This window comes from Triturus cristatus, chromosome 1_1 (assembly GCF_964204655.1).
Source record: "Triturus cristatus chromosome 1_1, aTriCri1.1, whole genome shotgun sequence".
Lineage (NCBI taxonomy): Eukaryota > Metazoa > Chordata > Amphibia > Caudata > Salamandridae > Triturus > Triturus cristatus.
Genome location: NC_140579.1, coordinates 140,462,533 through 140,487,428, shown reverse-complemented (window position 1 = coordinate 140,487,428; position 24,896 = coordinate 140,462,533). Strand labels below are relative to the sequence as shown.

Genomic DNA, 24,896 nt, shown 5'->3' with positions numbered 1-24,896 from the left:
ATTCCGCAGAGCCGGGTCCTGTGAGTCTTCCCCCCCAGTGTTGGGGGGTGATCCATGACGTTGACCTGTGTGTGAGAGAGACAATGTTAATTTTGTTCCATGCAACATCCATGTTTCATCTGTTTCTAAGTTGGCACATTTCCTCTGGGAATTTGGATATGTCTTGCATTCCACTCACAGTGCACTTGTGCATGGGTATGTCCCTTGGCCACAGCTTTTGAGACTTTACCTATGTGTGACACAGTCTTACTTGCTGCGTCAATTGTGACTGCAGTCAGCAGTGGAGTGAGCAGGTGTGGCGAGCCATGCATTGGCGCCTTCCGTGTTGCACTGTATGTGGGCACATGGAGTTGTTCCACACACTTATATAATGCAGGTAGCTGGCGTTGTGCTCGTGCACAGGTTGAGACATGGCCCAGTGTTTTGCCATGGAGAAGAGAGGGGGATTCAGGCACTGGCCACCCTTGTCTACATGCACGCAGTCCACCTGCTGACGAGCAGACATTCCCACACCCCACAAGGCTGAATTGGTCTCCCTGTGTGTCCCTTTCTCACTCCCTCTCTGTCCCCCTCTCCCTCCCTCCCTGTGTCAGCCTCCTCCCTCTGTCCGTCTCCCTGTGTCTCCCTCCCTCTCTCTCCCCCTCTCCCTCCCTCTGTGTGTCACCCTCTGTCACCTCAGCCCGGCTTCCTAGGCACACACTTTTTGCAAATCTGTGAATGGCCCCTGGCTTGTTGATGTGAGTTTGTTTCTGATCTCCAGGCACCCATTGGGTGTAGTGTCTGTGTCTGCGCTGCTGCTGTGGTGGTGTGTGCTGCCACTCTTTCACAGTGTTGGCTGTTCATTAGCTGCTGTCATGTGCAAAAACGTGCCTTCACCCCCATGTCTTAATGCAAGGCGTCCGCCATTTGCTGGCAAGTCTTTCCTGTGTGGGGACACACAGTTTGTCTGGCTGTGACCTAGGCCATATGGGCAGAGGGCATTGTTGTCTGCTTCTGAGTTGCACTATGTGATTTTTGGGGCCCACACTCCCGCCATCCGGATTTCCGTGTCTTGTGTTAGTGTTTTCTGTGGCCTGTGACTTGGCATTGTCCAGCTGGGTGCATGGGACATGGTGGCGCGAGTGGCATGTGCGTGTTCATGGAGTTTGGTTGAGTCATGCGATAGCTTGGGGTGGTTGTTGACTGATTGTGAGTTTGGTTGTGGATGACGTTCCCTCCATGTGAGGTGAGTTGTTTGTGTACTCACCCGGGTCTTGGAGTCCTTCTAATCCGTCCACTGACATCACCGGCAGTATGGTCATCACCCTCTCCTCCCAGGGATGGTATTGTACGGGTCTGCGGGGCGGCCCTCCTCCAGTGATGTTGGCCTGGTTGTGGTCGTCGGTCATTTTGGCTCGGACCCTCCTCCGCAGATCATACCACCTGGCTTGGCATTCATGCCTGGTCCTTCTGGTGGACGCAACAGCATTCACAGCATCGACAATCGTCTGCCACATGGCTATGTTTTCGGAAATGCTGGTCTGTCTGACCAATGTTCCAAAGAGGTGTGGCTCGACTCTGAGGATTTCGTCGACAAGGACCTCCAACTCTTAGCTAGTGAACTTTGGATTCTTGTTAGTGGGCATGGTGAGGGGTGTGGGTGTGGATGGTTGTGGGGGTGTGGGTGTGGATGGTTGTGGGTGTGTGGGTGTGGTTGTGCAGGTGTGTGTGTGAATGTGATGAGGGGGTGTTTGTGAAGGTGGGTGTGTGAAGGTGTGCAAGTGTAAGGTGTAGTAAAGGTTCAAGTATGGTGCTGTAGGTTGTCTGTGGGGTCTGGCAGCAGTGAGTCTGTTGCAAAGGCTCATGGTTTGTGTCTGTGGGCCCTTTTTATTGGTCCATTGGTGGGTGTGGCTGTGTTTGAACTTTGGGTGGGTGTGTTATAAGGAGTGGTTGTGTTTTGGGCCTCTGTTTGGGATTTTGGCAGTTGCAGGTCAGTGAATGTGTTGTATTTGTGCTTGTTGGACATGTTTTGTGGCTTTGTGCCATTTGAATAGTGTATTCTTGTGTTGTTGTGCTTTGTCCTGGCTGTGTACGTGCGTTTTTAGCGTGTGTACGGTGTGTACTTCGGCAATTTTGTTGTACAGTGCTGTCCTTGTGTCTGGCTTGGTACGACTCGTACATGCGCGATGTTGTGTGAAGGTGCTGGTGTTGGGGCCTGGGGTGCGCTCCGTACTTAGCATGTTGGGGTGGGGGTACGCTCCATACATAGGCGGGTGAGGGTACGGCTCGTACATACACGGTTGGGGTGGGGGTACGCTCCATACGTACGCGGGTGAGGGTACGGGTCGTACATACACGGTTGGGGTGGGGGTACGGGCCGTACATACACGGTTGGGGTGGGGATACGCTCCATGCATACGCGGGTGAGGGTACGGGTCGTACATACACGGTTGTGGTGGGGGTACGGTCCGTACATACACGGTTGGTGTGGGGGTACGCTCCATACGTACGCGGGTGAGGGTACGGGTCGTACATACACGGTTGGGGTGGGGGTACGGTCCGTACATACACGGTTTGGGTTGGGGTACGCTCCATACGTACGCGGGTGAGGGTACGGGTCGTACATACACAGTTGGGGTGGGGGTACGGGTCCTACATACACGGTTGGGGTGGGGGTACGGTCCGTACATACACGGTTGGGGTGGGGGTATGCTCCATACATACGCGGGTGAGGGTACGGGTCGTACATACACGGTTGGGGTGGGGGTACGCTCTATACATACGCGGGTGAGGGTACGGGTCGTACATACACAGTTGGGGTGGGGGTACGCTCCATACATACGTGGGTGGGGGTACGGGCCGTACATACGGGGGTGTACATACACGGGTGGGGGTACGTCTTGTACATACACGGGTGTACATACACAGGTGTACATTCACGGGTGGGGGTACATCTCGTACATACACGGGTGTACATACACGGGTGGGGATTCGACTCGTACATAGGAGGGCTGGGGGGAGTGTTGGGCGCGTATGCGGGCACATGTCTCCATGGTTGCTATGGGAGTTCGGTGCGGACGGTGTTTTTTCCATCCGGTTGTAACATCGGACGCACGGGATGGATCGTACTAGCGCGGTCGGACTTCACTTTTCACATTTGTATGGTAAATCGTCCGAGGATGTGTCGGACACATTTTCCGACCCGAGGACGTGTGGGGAATTATTCCCAATGCGATTCGTATGGACTTTTTCACATGCGATTCGTACTTGGCAGTTTGTACGGCACTTGTACGATTCGTATGGTAAAAAGACCGGATACGAGTCGTACGGGGAATTTTTTTACAGGATCGTAATCGGCACCTATATATTGCTTAATAGCATGTTTTTAAATATTGTTTTATAAGTATTTATATTATAAAACAAATATTTAATATAGATTAATATTGATTTATAGCTATTGCAGTTTAGATGATAAGTTGGTATATATATTTTCTGCAAATTTATTCTGTCTTTCTTTTACTTACCTTTTAATAATGTTTTAGAGGCTGCTTGGCTTAATAATTATTTGTTAGTAGTAGCTTACTTGTTATGTTGATTTATAGATAAAGTTGTTAGGAACTATATATAAATATTTTATTTTTTTATGCAACATATACATATGTTGTGTGTATATTTATATATATACAGATGTATATATATATATATATATATATACATACATGCATAGAGGATTAATATATATTAACTATTGCATTATAGTTGTTTAGAGGTGCATATAAATATTGCTATAAAAGTATTGATTTGATATAGTAGATATGCTTTATAAATGAATTGCAAAAGAAAGTATTTCTTATACCTTTTTTGGTAATTTTGGGTAATATACATTGGTGTCTATTTACAGGTGTATATTTGTTTTACTTACCTTTAATAGCATTATTAGGGTGTTTTTCATGTCAATATATATATACACATTTGCAAAAAATACATTTATTGATATATAGTTGCTGTTAATCATTATTTAGTGATCATTTATAATAATAGTTTTATTTTACTCACCTTTAAAGTGTGCTTCAAGATATACTTTGGGCAAAGAAATATATCTATATATATTAATTGTTTGCAAAATACTTCCTTTATTAGATATTATTTTTTTATTATAATGCTACATCTAAAAGGTGGATATGAATAATTTAATAGTATTATTTATTTTGTTAATTTGTAGTTTATATTTTTATCAATGTATATATATACATATATATATAGAGAGACATAAATATATAATTTCTAGTAACAAATATGAAATATATAAGAATGGGGTACAAAATATATATCTTTGTAAATTCATTTTGATATGCATTAATGGCAAACTGTTTTTAGATGATATTTTCTTATAGCTTATTTTTACTTACTTGTTAACAAAGGTTTCCTTTTATGGTTGCATTAACATGTTTGTATGTAATTGTATATGCAATTTATTTTATTGCATTTACAAGGATAGTCATAAGCATTAACATTTGTAACCACTTCTAGTAACAGTTATACATTAGTTATATAAAATAGTCATATTAATAAGCATTTTTAATAGTATTGTGTTTTACGTTTCTGTGGTATAACAAACAATAAAAATACATTCACATCTATGTTGCTATTGTTTTAATATATATTTGCTTAGCATTTATTATTATAAGTTATATTTTACTTACCTTTTAGTGGTGTTTCACAGATGTAGCTGCACTAAATGTCTTTATATATATATTATGGTATATATTGTGGATATGAAAATCATTACTTACTTGTTATGTTCCTGTATATGTAATTTTTTCCAATTAAAAAACATTATTTGTCCTATACATTTGATATAAACATGTTTAATGTATATTATATATTGCTTAATAGCATGTTTTTAAATATTGTTTTATAAGTATTTATATTATAAAACAAATATTTAATATAGATTAATATTGTTTTATAGCTATTGCAGTTTAGATGATAAGTTGTTATATATATTTTCTGCAAATGTATTCTGTCTTTCTTTTATTTACCTTTTAATAATGTTTTAGAGGCTGCTTGGCTTAATAATTATTTGTTAGTAGTAGCTTACTTGTTATGTTGCTTTATAGATAAAGTTGTTAGGAACTATATATAAATATTTAATTTTTTTATGCAACATATACATATGTTTGTGTGTATGGATTATATTTCTTTCTTAATATAAGTCACTCGACCTGTAATGATTTTAGCTAATAGTATGTTTTCTACTTCTATTACATGGTTGGTAGTTTTGGCGGCACTCTCTGTTATTTAAACTCTATGACCCTTGTACATGTCATGTGATCAAGAACGGTTCTCCAGTCGAAACGCGTCATGCTGTCGTGTGAAAAATAAAAGCACTTTACCTTATAGCCACGGAGTGGTCTGTTCCTGCTGCTTGTATCATTGGGCCTTCTGAAGGACTTTGGAAACCATATATATATATATATATATATATATATATATATATATTTACATACATGCATAGAGGATTAATATATATTAACTATTGCATTATAGTTGTTTAGAGGTGCATATAAATATTGCTATAAAAGTATAGATTTGATATAGTAGATATGCTTGAGAAATGAATTGCAAAAGAAAGTATTTTTTATACTTTTTTTGGTAATTTTGGGTAATATACAAACAAACAATAAAAATACTTTATTTAAAAGTGATATATTTTAACTTACCTCAGATATTTTTCCGGACACACTTAATAGCGTTTTTTCATTTGCTTCTCTCACTGTCTTTATAGGAGACAGTGGTGGAGCTGGTGGCTGCAAAATATATTCAGCTTGTTGAATAATAGCTGGTGGTATTGTAATTGGCGGCATCCTTGAAAATTTTGTTTGTTTGGTTATAAGTAATATAGCATTTTTGATGAGATAATTACGAATTAGCATTCCACTTTGCTCTTTGGTTTGAGTATAATAATCTTCATTGTAACATGTAGCTTTAATAGATCCAGTTTGATCTGCCAGAGCCATATGATACAATACTTTGTTTTCTTGTTTGGCATTGCGATAATAGGCTTTTGTTGAACATTTAATAATGTTGACACGTACTGCCTTTTGGTATGGCTTTGCATCTTCTTGTTTCATGTCTTTCAATTCTTGAATGGAAATCATCTGTAAAACAATATGCATTAATGAATAAAGATTTAAAAAGTTATGTTTAAACAAGATTCGCTAATATACTTGCATGTAATACATTTTTGTCAAATAGCTATCCATATTGGTTTGTGATCACTGTAATATGATTCTAATGTTCCATAATATGGTACATCTGTGTTCGTATAAATATGATCCAACAAAGAATTGTAGTCTGTTGTGAGTGTGCTTATTTTTTAAATGCAGTTAAAATTTTCTATCATATAATTTAATAACAAATTGGTATTGTGTGTTGGTTTTTTAAAATCTATATTAAAATCACCCATTATTATATATTTATAATTGGGGAAAGCATTTAATATGGTTGTTAAGACATTTAGTAAGGTTTGTATTGTGACTTTTGGTGGTTTGTATATAATTACAAAAAGGTAATGTGTGTTATTAATACATTTTGTGAATTTTAAAATGTCAATTTGGTGCTCAGTTGTAAATGTTGGTTGTAATATGTGGTGTTTGTTGTAATATACTGCAATGCCATGGTATGTATGCTTGCTATAATGTTTGTCAAATAACATCATATGATAATGGTCAATTTTAAAGATTTCTGGATTTGTGGTTTGTGTATTATTTACTTCAGTTAAGCATAATATTTCAGCACTCAATATATTAGTGTCAGCTAGCATTGCTTTGAAATTTTTTGGTAGTGATCGTATGTTATGTACTACAATTGTAAAGTAGTCCTGATATTTGTGAATTTGTGGTATTGATATTTCCAATAACATATATGTTTTTAAGCGTAGCATTTCTTCATGCACTTTTGGGTGTATTAGTATTTTAGTGTCATCAACATTTTTAATATATATGTTTTTTAAAGATTTTGCCCTGCTAATAGCTACATAATGTAAATGGTGTATTTTTGAATTATTAAAATGTATATATAATGGTTCTATTGTTTCGCCTTGTGTTCGATTAGTGCGTGCAGATGATTGGCGTAATGGAAATTGTTTGCGTATTATTGTGATGTATTTTTTTGTGAATCGGAAATGTCGTGATATTGGTACAATAGGTGTCCAATTTTCTGAAATCTGATTATGATATAGGTGTTTGTTTTGTTGTCTTGTATGTTTGCCTACTTTGCTATGATCAAATTGTATCCATACTACAATTGGGATGCTATTAGTACTATCTACATATTCAACTATACCTGTTGCACCATTGGTTAAGCCATCATTTACATTAATATTAGATGTTAAATCATATCGTAATTTTATTGCAATATGCAATATGTTTGCTAAGCCCATTGTTTTTGTTGCGTCTGTTGGTAATTCTTTTAATATTGTTTGCTTTACTTCTTGACTTAAGTCTGCTGCAACTGTATCTATTGCTAACGTTGTATATACTGCATTGTGCTGTACATGTTGCATTAGAACGTTATTATTTATTTCATTGACTTCTTTGTTTGTAGACATTATATATGGTATAGTTTCTATAATACTTGGGTGAGGTACAATTTCTCTTAATTTTATATTTGCTATATCACTTTGTGTATACTCACCTATTCTTATTCTATTTAGCATTTGTGCAAATGGCAAGTCATTTAACTGTCTCATTATTTTTGTGAGTTCATATAATTTAAAATGTGTTTGCCATAAGTTTGTACTTAATGGTCCATATAAATGTCATGAATTGTCAAATATGTATGTGTCGAAAACGGGTTTTAATTGATAGAAATCTCCTATTGCTAGTATAGATAATCCACCAAAAGGTTGGTCAGATGCTTTTATTTCTTGCAATCTATTGTGTATAAAATTGAACATATTTGCACCTACCATTGATATTTCATCTATTATTAGCACTTTTAAATGCATGAGTTGTGTTTGCAGTATGCTTCTGTTTTCATGTGTTAGTTGTTTATATGTTAAAGTTTGTGATACTGGTATTTTAAATGTACTATGTAATGTTTTCCCATTTATATTATGTGCTGCTTTTCTTGTTGGTGCTGTGAGTAATATATATATGTTATCAGGATTTTCTCCTGCTTTAGTATTGTAGTATCATAATAAAGTTTGATAAAGTGCAGTTATAAGAAAACTTTTACCTACTCCTGCACCGCCTGTACAAAAAGTATAACCGGGTGTGGTTTGAGTTTTAATCCAATTTAAGTGGTGATATATAAAGTTAAGTTGTTCAGGTGTTAAATTCTGCATGGTATCATTGTATTCTTTTTCTGCTAATATATTTTTAAGAATATTTCTTCTTCTGCAGTGCTCCTAATACCTAAATCTAATGATATGTCATATTGTATTTGTTGTTGATATTCTTGTGTGTTATTGTCCATATCATCTACTGATACTGCTGCTATAGGTGATAATGGAGGTGTAAGGATAAGGTCATTATTTGTTGATGCATTATAATTGTTTGCTATTTCAGTTTGTTTATTATACTGATAATGATTTGCATCGACTTGCTTTTGTACTTGTAAGTATCTTTCTAAGTATGTGTGTTTTGGTATAATGATTTCGCTTTCTATTCTCCATGGATAATAAAGCATTAATAATTCCCTGTAATAATTTTCAGAGTCATTTAGTTTGCTAAACTTACAGTACCGGATAATTTTTTGTTGTTTACGCTTGATATTTAACATGTTGCTTTTTTCCCCAAGTAAGTTATCTATTTGAATTTCTTCATCATCTGAACTATAGAAGTTAGTCTCCAGAAGAAAATTATCATAATTGTTTTGTAGTGTTTCTTTTCTTTGCTTTGTTCTTTTATTATACTTTGATGCATAGTCGGCCAAAGTACATTGTTCTAATGTTTTTGGACGTTTGCTGTATTTAACAATGATATTGTCAAATTGTATCTTACTTGATGTATCTGGCAATGAGTTAATTGTATGTATGTCTTTCATTAAGTATGTTCTTTTATCTGGCATATTTGTATTGATAAATACAAATGCTCTTGAACTTTTCCTTAATGGAATTTGCAAAATGAGATAAGCTGCTTCTTGTGCACTAATTTCAGTACAATTTAAGAATTTGTTACTTATGTGCTTTAATTGTTCTTTAATGTTTGGATTATGGTATACTTCTTTTGCAGCTTGTGCAATTATTTTGCTTAACCCTTGCTGTGATTTACTAATATATGACACGATATATACAGCACAAGCATAAGCATCTAAAACATACTATATGTCAATGTTAGCTTGCCATGCTTGTAATATTATATTATTATAGTTATTGATAAAACATTCAGCTGGTGTTCTTTTTAAAAGTATAGTTTTTTTATCTATAATTGATTGTATGCATTTTATATATTGGTCTTCAGTTAAGTTCATATGTTGTAAAAATTCTTCAAATGAATAAGTATTAAAGTATTGTAAATCCATTGTTGTATGTATTAAGTCTATGCGCTGCTTTAGGATATTATCTGTCTTGTCCAATTCTATTGGTTCTAGTGTAACAGTATATGCCATAGGATATTTAGGATACTGGTATTTACATGTTCTCTTGTGTTTTATGCGACAATTTTTGGTATGCCCATGTTTTTGTAATGGTAGTAAAGGTTCTATACATGTGTCTACTGTCTTACTACATGTTATGTGGCTGTCAATAAAATGTATAACTTCCTCATCTTCTGCTTTGTTATATTGTGGAGCATTAGTAATCCATAACAATGCATGTATATGTGGTGATCCCCTTTGTTGAAATTCTATCCTATAAAAGTAATCAGCAATTTTTCCTATAGGGTTACTTTTGTGTAGTAATATACAATTAAACAATTTCCTAACTTGATAGTCAAAATGTCGTGCACATGTTATAGGGTTTTGCTGTATTAATGTGCATTTTGTTTCCCAGGACATGCTTTCAAATTGTTCTTTGCTGCATTCATTTTTATTGTTAATACGCAGTAGTATATTAATTAAATAATACAATTTTGTTTCTGCTGCTGATAAAGTGAGAAAGAATGTTGGTATTCCCAATTGCCTTATCATTGCAAATAAATCTTTTTTGCAATTTTCCCAGTATGGAGGTGAACTCCGTATAGTTTTTAGTATTTTGTATCCTTCATTATATTGCAGTATGCCTTGTAGGTTGTCTTTTATATCTTTAACTGTTATAACTTTGCCATCATTAAAATGTTTTTTTAGTGATATAAATATTTTGTCTTGGATTTGCTTTATATGTAATTTTTTTAGCTTAAAGAATATATTTGTTATATAATTAGCCACCCTTCTGTCACAGCTTCTTAATTCCCATTGACATATTGTACTGTAATGTACTGGTATATGTCTTTCTTTGTTAGATGGTCTACGTTTCCCACCAAATATTGTTGGAAATGCTAGATATTCAGAATCTTTATCTTCATATAAACCACGTGGTGTCTTATGTTCTGCAGGGGCTAAACTTAAAATATTTATATTATCGATAGGTGTTGTCTCATTTGTTAATAATGTATCTAAGTTGCCCACTGGTATGTTATCTGTACTACTTGATGTATTATTTGCCTCGGAAGTGTTAATATCACTGTTTGTTTCTTGTGGGGCATATTCCCAATCTGTATTGACTGTTACTCCATATTCTTTGAATAAATTGCTATTGCACGCTAACCATATAGCTGCATTTTTTACTACATTTGGGTGCCGATTACGATACTGTAAAAACCCGGTACCAACCGTCGGACGGAGCATATTCTCCGTCCGACGCGTACCCGGTCGGAACAAGATACAAACATGGAAGTCGATTCGCACGGAAATACTATTTCCGTACGAATCGTACAAAACACCGACCGATGAAAATATACATACAAATGTGATCCGGGAAAGCGCCGACGTGACGTCGGGACGCACGCAGCCTGCCATTCACGAACCAGGAAGTACGATTCGCACCGACGTCATCCCGCACGGAGAATATTTTCCGGCAGCCAAAAACTGCCGGGAAATCAGGACGATGCGAACAAGGAGTACCTGCACGCGACGGACAGACATGGACCCGAACCTACGTGTCATCCCGGCCCTCATAGCAGTCGACCTCCTCTACAGGTTCCGACGCAGACGCCGCAGAAGGTCAGAACAACAAAGGGATGGGGGAAAGGGGGGAAGCAGGGGCAGGGGCAGGCCACAAAACCCCCACCCAAGTCACACAGCACACATGCCCTGGACATACCTGACCCCCAGGCCCTGGTCACTACGAGGGGGTGGGGGCGTGTCCAGCAAAGCCAGCATCCGCCACAACGGAAGTGGTTGACGACGCGAACCGGTAACACAACAATACAGGTACGTCCCGTACCCATGCCTTAAGAGCGTGGGTACGAGTCGTACCACGCCCACACCTACGTCACCCCAACAATGGCGGGACGGCTGTACCCACGTGGCAAAGGCCTGGGTACGGCCCGCACAAGCATGCAACAGCGTGGGTACGGATATGTACGGACCGTACCCCCACCCCCGTATGCATGGAGCGCACCCCCATCCCAACAGAGTACGTACGGACCGTACCCCCACCCCCGTATGCATGGAGCGCACCCCCATCCCAACAGTGTACGTACGGACCGTACCCCCACCCCCGTATGCATGGAGCGGACCCCCCATCCCAACAGTGTACGTACGGACCGTACCCCCACCCCCGTATGCATGGAGCGCACCCCCCATCCCAACAGTGTACGTACGGACCGTACCCCCACCCCCGTATGTATGGAGTGTACCCCCACCCCAACCGTGTATGTATGACCCGTACCCTCACCCGCGTACGTATGGAGCGTACCCCCACCCCAACCGTGTATGTACGACCCGTACCATCACCCCCGTATGTATGGAGCGTACCCCCACCCCAACCGTGTATGTACGACCCGTACCCTCACCCGCGTATGTATGGAGCGTACCCCCACCCCAACCATGTATGTACGACCCGTACCCTCACCCACGTATGTATGGAGCGTACCCCCACCCCAACAGTGTACGTACGGACCGCACCCCCACCCGCGTATGCATGGAGCGAACCCACACCCGTGTATGTTCTAAGCGTACATATCCTGAAATAGGAGGGTTGGGTGCAGAGTCCTCCCAGCAGCGCCCGGACACAGGAGGAGTGTGTGCAGAGTCCTCCCAGCAGTGCCCAGACACAGGAGGGGTGTGTGCAGAGTCCTCCCTGCAGTGCCCAGTCATAAGAGGGGTGTGTGCAGAGTCCTCCCAGCAGTGCCCAGTCATAAGAGGGGTGTGTGCAGAGTCCTCCCAGCAGTGCCCAGTCATAAGAGGGGTGTGTGCAGAGTCCTCCCAGCAGTGCCCAGACACAGGAGGGGTGTGTGCAGAGTCCTCCCAGCAGTGCCCAGACACAGGAGGGGTGTGTGCAGAGTCCTCCCAGCAGTGCCCAGACACAGGAGGGGTGTGTGCAGAGTCCTCCCAGCAGTGCCCAGACACAGGAGGGGTGTGTGCAGAGTCCACCTAGCAGTGCCCAGACACAGGAGGGGTGTGTGCAGAGTCCTCCCAGCAGTGCCCAGTCATAAGAGGGGTGTGTGCAGAGTCCTCCCAGCAGTGCCCAGACACAGGAGGGGTGTGTGCAGAGTTCTCCCAGCAGTGCCCAGTCATAAGAGGGGTGTGTGCAGAGTCCTCCCAGCAGTGCCCAGACACAGGAGGGGTGTGTGCAGAGTCCTCCCAGCAGTGCCCAGTCATAAGAGGGGTGTGTGCAGAGTCCTCCCAGCAGTGCCCAGACACAGGAGGGGTGTGTGCAGAGTCCTCCTAGCAGTGCCCAGACACAGGAGGGGTGTGTGCAGAGTCCTCCCAGCAGTGCCCAGACACAGGAGGGGTGTGTGCCTAACACTCACAGCAGTGCCCAGACACAGGAGGGGTGTGTGCAGAGTCCTCCCAGCAGTGCCCAGACACAGGAGGGGGGTGTGCAGAGTCCTCCCAGCAGTGCCCAGGCATAAGAGGGTTGTGTGCAGAGTCCTCCCAGCAGTGCCCAGACACAGGAGGGGTGTGTGCCTAACACTCACAGCAGTGCCCCTGCAAAGAAAAGGGTGGAGTACCCACAGATCTAATGCCCACAAATGTCAGTCAGGTGCACAAAGATCCTGCAGTACATGTACCACATGTGTGCGAGGCTGGGAGTATACACATGCATAGCGCAGAAAATAAAACATGTCCACATGAAGTCATGACCACAGTCTACATACACAAGTACAGTGACCACCAAGGACGCGACAAATGATGCAGGTGGAGACATCGCTCAGCATGCATGGCCCAAGTCTAACGAGTCCGTCACACACCCAGCCAATGTAGACACAGCTCAGCACCACATATTGGAATGACCCTGCAGGGAAGATGTCAGGTCACACAGAGGAAGGAACACACCTTGGGACGATGTCACCATGCAGTAACTGCTTACATGAACAAAGTTATGTAGCCAACAGCTTGTGATGGCACACAGATACCAGGGTCCACCCTATGACCAGCACAAGACTACAATTCCCACACACCCAACACATTACCACCACCCAAAATAATGGAGCAGGTCCACCAACAGCAATACCAGACAGACAGTAGTGTACTAAGGAAAAAGAAATTGCTTTATTCAGCATCCAAAAATCTGTTTGTCCCTTGAAAGTTCAAAATGTACAATGCCCATAGGGCAATCTAAATTTCTAATCCAGGTGGGGGACACAGTGGGACGCGTGTCACCTAGCTTGCCTGCACAGTCAGACTCCTTTGTCTTCCAGAGGGGGGGGGGCATTATGTGGGGGGGAAGGACCAGGCACCGCAGGGACATGAGGGCGAAGGGTAGGCGTCGTGGGTGCAGGGACGGAGGACTCCACCACAGGGGGTGGGGCAGTGCCAAGGGCGGAGGCCAGGATGGCGCTGCACACCTTAGCAAGGTCCTCCAGCGACTCCCCTGCACCCGTAGGAACCACAGGCCCCAAGGAGGGGGGGGGGTCGGAGGGATGGGTCGCAGCGCCACTGGGGGAGGGTGTGGACAGGGGGGGGGACTCAACCACCCTGACCGGGGACTCCTTTGACCGCTTGCGGGGTGGTGTCACTGTGGGGCTCAGGGACAGAGCGGCCATGAAGGAGTCTTTGCTGGATTTATGGCCAGGAGATATGAGGTGAGGGGATTTGGAGGGAGTGGATTTTGTGGAATGCGGACTCCCACTCTGGCTGCGTGTCTTACGTTTGCCCCCCGACCCAGTGGGTGTGCCTACTTCACCCTGTGTGTGCGTGCCAGGAGGTGTGCGTTTGACCTTCCCTGCTGGTGTGGTGCCTGTGTCTGTTGTGGTGGGTGCATGCTGACGTCTGGGTGTACGTGGGACAGGCATGGGAGTGGGAAGTGTGGATGGGTCAGGGGTAGGGTGTTGGACGAAGCGCTGCAGGAGACCCACTGCTGCAGTCAGTGTCAAGTCAATGGGCCTCAGCAAGTTGCGTTGGTCAGCCTGCGATGAGAAAATGCCCTCCAAGTATGCCTCCATGTTGTTCAGCACTTGGCTGTGGCCATGGAGGACATTAAGCATCGCAGCCTGACCAACCTGCAACTGCCGCTGGATGTCCACAGACTCGGCATTGGCGGCAGCAGTGGAGACTGGGGCAGGGGGTGCGGTGCCTGGCAGGAAGGAGACATGCGGTGACTGGGCACGCTGGGAAGGGACACGAGCAAGTGGGAGGTGGCTGATGGCAATGGAGGGGGCGGGGAGAGATGTTGTGCCGCTGTCAGCTGCTGGTGCAGCCTCCGCCCACTCGGAGAGCTCATCCTCGGACCCGTCAGCTTCATATTCTGTGGTGGCAGTTGACAGGTCCTCGGCCTCACTCCCCTCCGCCTCAGTTCCACTCGATGTGCCAGCCAAGAAGTCACCGCTGGCACTGGTGCTCGGTCCCTCCGCTCCGTCTGTGCTGAAGTCTCCCTCCGTGTCCCCCGACGATGCTGTGGGCAAGGTGAAGAGACAGCAATTAATCATACACCTGTATACATATGTCACATGAGTCCAATCTACATAGGTTACAGTGCATAGCCTGAAAAGAAAGGTGAGTAACATCTACAAAACAAGGTACATATGTAGGCCCTGCAACACACAGTTGGTTGACCCACCATGCCACTGAAAAACTATGGAGAGCATGACACAATAGCAAATGACATGAAATGGATTTTGACAGAGGAGCCAGGCTCTGAGGACAATCCAGCACTGTATCTGCACCACACAGCGTTGCCGAAAATAAGGATGAGCAGGGACCATATCCATGAACTTCAGGCACATGCTGCATAGGTAATACAGAAAACATGCCCACCATGACTGGCTCACTGCACCTTGAGTGTATGTCCAGACAAACATCACACACTGGCCAGACCTAGCAAGGAGATATCAGGTTTTGACATGTAGGCTTTGCCCGCACCAACCACCCCCTACATGAGACAATTTGATGAGACACAGGAAGCACTTACATCTCTTAGTCTGGGTGAAATACACATGGGCTGGATAAATGCAAGATTGGACACCAAATACCCAAGGTGCGCCTGTCCAAATAATCATGTACAAATGGTCATCATCAGATGATTGTAACAAGACACACAGGCACTGGCCACCGTGAGTATGAACAAGGAAAATCAGGTCAGGCTGTACAGTGGACACTTGTACTACATTTTACGTCAATATACATGGTGCCAGGGGACAATGGCACAGAGCACAACCTATGCTGTAGACACTGAGAGTGTCCACATTTTGTGATGACACACATGACACCTAGGAAAACATGGCCCAGGGGACAGTAGTGGCCACACAACTCCATGGTCCTGAATGGGAATGACTGCAACACACGCCACCATCCCTGCACTATGCGAATCGCACACTCATGCACATCATGTCACAGGCCACAACATAGGACATGCGTGCTGTAAGGCATGACACTTGAGAGACTAACTCCCATGTCTGGACTCAGCATCAGTGCCAACTGACATGGAACCCACAAGTACTGAACTGGACAGGGCACAGGCAAGGTCCCAAAACCTGTTACACACCACCCCCACACATGATGCTACAGGCATTGTTCACGTTGATAAACTGGCAGCCTAGATAACCTTGTGAAGGAGTGACTACACACAGACCAGGGAACACATTGCAAGGAGGGGAAGGGAGGCAGGAGAGCACCGCTATACTGTGGGTAACAGGATCTGCACAGCACCTTTAAACCCTGGCAGTGTATCCATGCAACTGTGGACTTACAAATGCTGGTGACACACAACAAAGACACATGTACCTACCCCCATCCTGCTGCTGCTTCTCCTGTAAGCGCCTGTCCAAGTCTGGAAAGACCACCGCCAGCACACGCTTGTGGATGTGGGTCAGACGGCGGCACCCGCGGTTCTTATGGGTCTCAGGTGAGTCCCCCAGCAGGACCCGTGCGATCCTCCGCGTCCAGCACCGGATATCCTGCCAGCGTTTTCTCACCTGGGCCAGGCGCCGCTTGCGACCCTCCGTCCTCCTCACGGCACTGACGGCGTTCATCCAGATCTGCTTCTTGGCAGAGGCGCCTACCTGTGAGGATGAACAAGTGACACTACATCAATACACCTGGCACATGTCACAGAGACACATATTAGAACAAATTTGCTGTTTACAACAAGGCATAGTATGCATCCAACGCATTGCACCTTTGTCATAGGTACATGATCCTCTGGGGAAGGGCAAAAGCAGTACGTGCCATTGAAAGTACACAGGTGGAATGAGGGCAACGACACAATCAATGATCCAGGCTCACACTGTGCATCACAAGCTACACCAGGATTATGTGCAGCACCTCAAAGCAGTCACATGCCACAGGCCACTGACGCTACCTCAGCAGAGTACACAGACACACACAGGCACAGGACATTCACCTGCCATTGCCAAATGCAGCTACAAACCTCACTCTGCACATGTGCCACTAGACGGGGGGGGGGGCTCACAGGTGTGGGGCTGGCTCTGCACGTCAGACACACAGCACTGCTCCCTGCTCACATCAGATGGGCAAGGTATATCCATCCCTCATGCAGCTTGGGTGCTACACTCCACATATGCACCCACCCACATGACAGGGGACTTACACACACACCGATGTCCAGGGTACAAACACATCATGTGGACACTCTCAGCACAGGTACACAGAAGTAACACACATCTGTGGGTACAGTCACCTGTCACACTGGGCTGACCACATAATCACATGAGGACTGTAGAGGCTACATTCCCATGAGGATAAGACAGGCAGAATGTGGCATGCACCATGCAGTGATTGTCACAGTAAACACAATGCAAGTGAGGATGGCAGACATGCACCACAGCATGCTCTGGCTGGGAGACATCAGGCATTCCCCCCCCTGGCACCCCCCTACGGTACATTGCATGTGTGTCACACCTGGACACAATGCCCGAAGTCACAGTCACAAAAAAGGGACACAGTCTGTGCTAGTGGACTCTGCACTCACCTGATACCCTGGTCGCCCATACAGCAGGGGGTACTGTGGGAGGATCACATCCAGCAATGCCAGGTTCTCCTCCAGGGTGAAAGGCTGTGCCCTCTCCACAGACCTTGACATGGTTCCAGGGAATCAGGAGCAGCAGCTGGGTCGTAGAATCCAAAGATGTGCAGGCAAGTGCTCTCTCATGGGACCTGGCTGCCTTATATCTGCCTTGCTGGCCTGTTTCATGCACAGGAGTACAGAGTGATTGGTCACTCACATTTGCATCCTATGTTTCCTCCAATCCCTTCAAACCTAGCACAGTCAGTGGGTTTTCATGGTTTTTTTCTTGAGCATGATGTCAACTCCAGAACCACATTGCAACAAAGTAGATTCATTCAAACTGACTTTTGCTGTGCACCTGCAGAAAAAAAATCATACTTTAAACTTGGTCTCCATGACAACCAGCATGCATGTAGGCCTTTATACTTGTCCCTCATGTGTCCCCTATGTAATTTGGAGATTCACACACAGGTACGGTGCGTTCCGGGGCCCTAGGGCACCCCAAATGCATAGCAACGGCCCGTACAGGCGTGTGTACGGTCCGTATCACTATGGGTACGCATATGCCAGCACACCCATAGTGATAGTGAGCGTACGCGCGTGTGTACGGTCCGTATCACTTTGGGTGTGCTGGCGTATGCGTACCCACAGTGATACGGACCGTACACGCGCCTGTACGCTCACTATCACTATGGGTGTGCTGGCGTATGCGTACCCATAGTGATACGGACCGTAAATGCGCCTGTACGCTCACTATCACTATGGGTGTGCTGGCGTATGCGTACCCACAGTGATACGGACCGTACACGCGCCTGTACACTCACTATCACTATGGGTACGCATACGCCAGCACACCCATAGTGATACGGACCGTACACACGCCTGTACGCTCACTATCACTATGGGTGTGCTGGTGTTAGAATCCGGGGTCTCTGGTTGGCGCAGGTATGCACTTGCGACAAGCAGGGACCCTTTCCTCTAAGTCAGGGCAAAGGATCACCTCTTTAAAAATAACCCCTGCTCACCCTCTAGGTAACGTGGCGCGAGCAGTCAGGCTAAATTTCCAGAGGGCATAAGGTTAAGCGTTCAAGTTGTCCCACACAATAATCACCACCCCACCACACAAAAGACACAAGGCTGTATTTATCAAAAGTAGAAGTCTTTATATAAAAGGGTTTTCTTTCCGGCAGGTTGCATAAATACAGATCTCTTAGCGAATCTCAATCCAGTTACTTTTAAATACTTAAGGGCAGTCCACAGGTCTTAAAATGGCACAGTTCTCTTTAAAACAAGTTCTTTAGGTCTTCGGGGTACTTCGTAGCGCCTTTGGGGTGCCCTTGGCAAGGTTTCTACAGTGCCTTGCCGTTTCCCACGCTTCCCGCGTGAGCCGGAGTACGCTTGCCGAGTACCACGCTTCTCGCGTGAGCACCGGCAATGGTTTTCAATGCGGGTACGGTCCGGACTGTTAGGGACGCTCCGTACATGGAGGGAAGCACCGGTACGGTGCGAACTCAGCGTCCACAGTATGGTGCGAACTCAGAGCGGGTCAAAAGGCAGTACGGTGCAAACCAGCTTATTGGTACAGTGCGAACCAAGCTATTGATACAGCGCGAACCAGGATATTTGTAAAGGCAGTACGGGGCAAATGTACGGGGCGAACCAAGTTCGTCAGAGGCCAGTACAGTTCAGACCTCGTACCTGGCAGGCAAGTACGGCTAAACCAACGGGCCCAACTTCACGGCTTCACAAGTAGGTACGGTCCGTACAAAAGCAAGTACGGGTCGTACTTCTGACGCGCTGGGCACAATACCTTTCAGAGCTTGGCAGGGGATGTTCGTGGCGGACTGTAGAGCGGTACACGAGTGTCCCACGCCGCGTCTGGGTCCCGGCTCCTCCGTAGACACGGATGCTTCGTGGGGGGGGCACTCCTCGGCTCACAGCACACCAACGAGGGCAGAGGCAGGAGGGGCAGCCTGGGGTGAGATTTCAGCGCAGCGCGCTGTCGGTTTTCTCCAGATGGGGCGAACAGTGCCCAAATCCTCACGGTGATTTCTGCGGCCCGGGGGTCGCAGAGCTCGATGTTTAGACAGGGATCTCCTCCTCACTTTGCGAGCGAAGGCTCACGGGGGTAGTTGCTCACTTTGTTTAGGCTGGTGGCCCTCACGATGTTTACAGGGACTTCCAGCGGCAGATGGTCGCGTTGTTTAGGGAGATCAAGGCACAAGGTCAGCAGGGCAAAATCGCCCACGGCAGTCTCTTCTTCCTCAAAAAGGGGGGGGTAGCGCCCAATGTTCCTGGGGCGCAGTTCAGGAGGCCAGTTCTCTAGCAAGCCCTTGGAGATAGTTCAGCACAAGTTGATGCAAAGTCTTTTCTTTAAGTCCTTTTCCTCTCCTTCCAGCAGACAGGCACCCACTGCAGGCCAGTCTCTCAGGCAGAGAGACAGTACTCCTCCTTCAGCTTCTCCAGGTCCTTCTCCTTCAGGCAGAGGTTTGTCGTAGTGCAAACAGGATCTGATTTCTTAGGAGCCAGGCTCCTACTTTTATACACCAATTCTTTTGTTCTTTAGCGCCAGGGGGCCTGGGCCTGGCTCAGTCCAGTTTTGGAGCACTTTGTTGTGGTGACTCTGCGCTTTCTTTTCAGCAGCAGGGCAGAGACATCAGCCGCTCCACAGGGGGCGGCGCCGGCTTTGTGCTGGCAGAGCACAGGTCTATTCAAGAGTCAGGGTGTACTCCTCCCACCCATCCTGGTGTAATCTCTCTACCCACCACCTGGCAGCCAACCTGTCTCCTGGAATTCCCCAGCCCTGCTCCTTACTGTTGCTAGGCAGAACACACACACACAGCGCAGAGGCGGACTGAATGGCCAGATCAGTAAATACTAACTTTCTAAAAGTAGTATTTACAAACACAGGATATTAAAATAAACTTTACTAAAAGAAATATTTTATTATTCTGAGTTCAGGCGTACTAAACATGACTTTCTACCATGCTCTATGAGTCCACTGGGATTACAGCGTGTAGTAATTCCAGCAGCCCATTCTGGCCTATGGAGAGCAGGTAGCCTTCAATAGTGAAAAACGAAAATGGCTGTAATTCACTATTAAGACATGCCACACACATCAGGGCATGTCCTACCTTATGCCTACAATGCACCCTGCCCTGGGGCCTACTAGAGGGGTGGCTAACATGTAGTTAAGGGAAGGTTTAGGGACTGGCAAGTGGGGGCACTTGCGCAGTCAGCGCGACAGTACCAGACTGCACGCAGGTTCTGCAGTGGCAGACCCTAGACATATTTTACTAGACCTTTGTTCCCGTGGAAGTAACCTCCTACTTATGAAGGCTACAGGTTGGTCCCAGCCCTCCTCAGTCATCTGTGAGAGAACAGCCCCTACACCATGCTCTGATGCGTCTGTCTGCACTAGGAATTCTTTGGAGAAGTCAGGAGTCAAGAGCACGGGCGCCGTGCACATGGCAGTCTTCAGGGTGTCAAAGGCCTTCTGACAGGTGTCAGTCCATATCACTTTTCTGGGCTGCTTCTTTGAAGTTAGCTCTGTCAAGGGGGCAACGATGCTGCCATACCCCTTGACAAACCTCCTGTAGTACCCAGTGAGTCCTAAAAAGGCCCTCACCTCCGTCTGGGTCTTTGGGGGCTCCCAAGCCAGGATGGTTTCTATCTTGGGTTGTAGGGGCGCCACCTGGCCGCTCCCCACCTGGTGTCCCAAGTACACCACGGACCCCTGCCCGATCTGACACTTGCTTGCCTTGATCGTGAGGCCTGCCTTGCGCAGTGCCATCAACACTTCCCAGAGATGTTGCAGGTGTTCTTCCCATGTGCCGTTGAACACTGCGATGTCATCCAGGTATGCTGCGCTGAACTCGGTCAGTCCAGCCAACACCTGGTTGACCAACCTCTGGAAGGTGGCAGGGGCATTCTTCATCCCAAATGGCATGACACGGAACTGGAAATGCCCATCTGGTGTGGAGAATGCAGACCTCTCTTTGGCCCCATCAGTTAAGGCGATCTGCCAGTACCCAGACGTTAAATCAAACGTGCTGAGGTACCGTGCAGCCCCTAACCGATCGATGAGCTCATCAGCTCTGGGGATGGGGTGCGCGTCAGTCTTCGTGACTGAATTGAGTCCTCTGTAGTCCACACAGAACCGGAGTTCGGGTGTGGCACCCGGCGCTGCAGCCTTTGGGACCAAGACCACTGGGCTGGCCCAAGGACTGCTGGAGGACTCAACCACCCCAAGAGAAAGCATCTTTGAGACCTCCTCTTTGATGCAGGCTCTGACCCTGTCAGCTCAGGCAGGTCCCCCAGTTCGGCTATCTGTTCCCCGGTAGGCTCCAGGGCATCCCCCTCAAGGTCTGCTTCCTCCTGGGCCGTGGGAACTTCAGGAGCCGGTTTCCCGTGCCTCCCCTGCCCTCTCTCTAAGGCCGGTTCCTGGGCCTCTCCCTCAGGCTCCAGGGTCCCTTCAACACCCCTACTGGCTGCCATTGACCGGGTGGTCACGCACGCCCAATCAGGTAAACCCACCATCCGCAGATGGGCTGTCTTCTCCACCTTTTCCCAAGGGGAGCTCTCCAAGTCATTCCCTAGGAGACAGTCTACAGGCATGGCAGTTCTCACAGCGACTTGCAGAGTACCAGAGACCCCCCCCCACTCAAAGGGAACTTGAGCCATTGGACAATGACTCTCCGTGTTGTCAGCATTGACAACCCGACAATAGGCATGGGGTACGACCTGCTCTTGAGATACCAGGTGCTGCCGCACTGCAGTCACGCTGGCTCCTGTGTCTCTAAGAGCCTCTACCTTCTTCCCATTGACGGTCACCACTTGCCCATATTTCTTAGTGTTAGAGGGCAAGTTGGCTTAGGGGACCATCTCACTGTCTCCTAGTGAGACTAAGGTCATCTGGACGGGGTCCCACCCACCTTGGACTTCTACCTCCTCCCCAAAGGCTACTCTAGCCACTTGCCTGGGTGGAGCACCAGTGGGTGCTGGTTTCACATACTGGCGACACTTAGAATCACTGGCAAAGTGACCTAGCTCGCCACATTTGTAACATTGAGGGGGCCCCTTGGGAGCAGGTTTACCTGTCGGGGCCCCGGTCTGCTTCGGGGGTGGGGGAGGCTGAGAACCTTTCCGCTGGTTCCCTTGGGTATTACTTTGGGGGCCTTTTGGAAACCCCTTCTGTTTTCCCCTGTCCCCCCCACTCTTCTGCTGGGGACCCTGCCCACCCTTGGTGGAGTCTCCCACGTGACCCTTGTGGACCCTGGTGCTGAGCCAGCGGTCCGCCTCCTCTGCAAGCTTCCTAGGGTTAGTCAGCTTGCAATCTATCAGGTGTTGGCGTAGCTCAGGAAAACAATTATGCGACAAGTGCTCCCATGCAATTAAATCAAAGAGACCTTGGTAATCATTAACTTTGCTACCCTTCACCCAGCCATCCAGTGCTCTGCAGAAAAAGGTTACATACTCCACATACGTACCCCCCGCATTCTTGGTACACCCCCTGAACTTCTGTCTATACATTTCAGGAGTTAGCCCATATCTGGTCATTAAAACTTCTTTCATGTGGGGGTAAGAATTCTGCATGTCTAAGGGCAAATCTAAAAGTGTGTCCCGCCCCTCACTGAGGAACCGTCCCCACAACCCCGCTCCCCAGTCTTTCTCAGGGACCCGGTGGGAGGACATGGCTACCTCATAGGCCCGGAACCATTGCCCTATGTCATCATTCCTGTAGAACTGTTTAACTACATCTTTTGGGATGTACACCCTTGACTCTACCTGCACCGGCGTTGCGCTGCCACCAGAGGGAGTGTTCTCCAAACTTTTCTCTTTTATCGCCAGTTCCCTCATTCTGGCGTCGTGCTCCATCAGAGCCTTTCTCTCTTCCAGAGCTATTTTCTTTTCTTCCAGAGCCATTTTTAGTTTCGCCAAAGTGACTTCTTGTTCTCTTGCAGCCCGTCTGTCTGCCAGCTCTCCTGGCGACAGGTCTCTGCCAAAGCTGTGGACGCTCTCTGCTGGCTCCACTGGCACAAATCCAGGTACAACTTCATCAGCTGCACCCCTTGATTCTATCCAGGCTTTCAGCGCCTTGTAGAGATCCCCCTTGTTCCTGCATCCTGCATGTGGAACCTTGAACTTCATGCAAAAGTACTTGAGTTGGGTTTTTGTGTAGTTGTCCAGCTCTGATGCATCTCATTCCAATTCCATCCCAGAGGCTTCAGATGCTGTGCTGGTTGAGCCCGGCATGGCTTCAACGCAAGGGATCTTTTCTTGGCAGGCGAAAATTAAATGGCAAAGTTCTGTGGCTTAAGCTACTGGACCGTCTACTGTGCAATGGTTAGCAATCACTGCGCAGACACCAAGAACGCAAATCCGTAAATCCGCACCGCTGCCACCAATGTTAGAATCCGGGGTCTCTGGTTGGCGCAGGTATGCACTTGCGACAAGCAGGGACCCTTTCCTCTAAGTCAGGGCAAAGGATCACCTCTTTAAAAATAACCCATGCTCACCCTCTAGGTAACGTGGCGCGAGCAGTCAGGCTAAATTTCCAGAGGGCAAAGGGTTAAGCGTTCAAGTTGTCCCACACAATAATCACCACCCCACCACACAAAAGACACAAGGCTGTATTTATCAAAAGTAGAAGTCTTTATATAAAAGGGTTTTCTTTCCGGCAGGTTGCATAAATACAGTTCTCTTAGCGAATCTCAATCCAGTTACTTTTAAATACTTAAGGGCAGTCCACAGGTCTTAAAATGGCACAGTTCTCTTTAAAACAAGTTCTTTAGGTCTTCGGGGTACTTCGTAGCGCCTTTGGGGTGCCCTTGGCAAGGTTTCTACAGTGCCTTGCCGTTTCCCACGCTTCCCGCGTGAGCCGGAGTACGCTTGCCGAGTACCACGCTTCTTGCGTGAGCACCGGCAATGGTTTTCAATGCGGGTACGGTCCGGACTGTTAGGGACGCTCCGTACATGGAGGGAAGCACCGGTACGGTGCGAACTCAGCGTCCTCAGTACGGTGCGAACTCAGAGCGGGTCAAAACGACCAGCGAACCAGCTTATTGGTACAGTGCGAACCAAGCTATTGATACAGCGCGAACCAGGCTATTGATACAGCGCGAACCAGGATATTTGTAAAGGCAGTACGGGGCAAATGTACGGGGCGAACCAAGTTCGTCAGAGGCCAGTACGGTTCAGACCTCGTACCTGGCAGGCAAGTACGGCTAAACCAACGGGCCCAACTTCACGGCTTCACAAGTAGGTATGGTCCGTACAAAAGCAAGTACGGGCCGTACTTCTG

General features: G+C 46.4%; 2 protein-coding genes across 2 annotated transcripts in view; one reads left to right on the top strand and one right to left on the bottom strand.

Moving 5' to 3' along the window:
- LOC146869839 (ubiA prenyltransferase domain-containing protein 1-like) overlaps positions 1–24,896 on the top strand; it is a 126,551-nt gene that overhangs the window by 52,787 nt on the left and 48,868 nt on the right. The window lies entirely within an intron of this gene.
- Positions 1–24,896, bottom strand: part of LOC146869840 (uncharacterized) — a 94,557-nt gene that overhangs the window by 34,581 nt on the left and 35,080 nt on the right. The window contains exon 3 of the mRNA XM_085599677.1: positions 5,703–6,140. Coding sequence (XP_085455803.1) covers positions 5,703–6,140 — 438 coding nt within the window. The remainder of the gene's footprint in view (positions 1–5,702; positions 6,141–24,896) is intronic.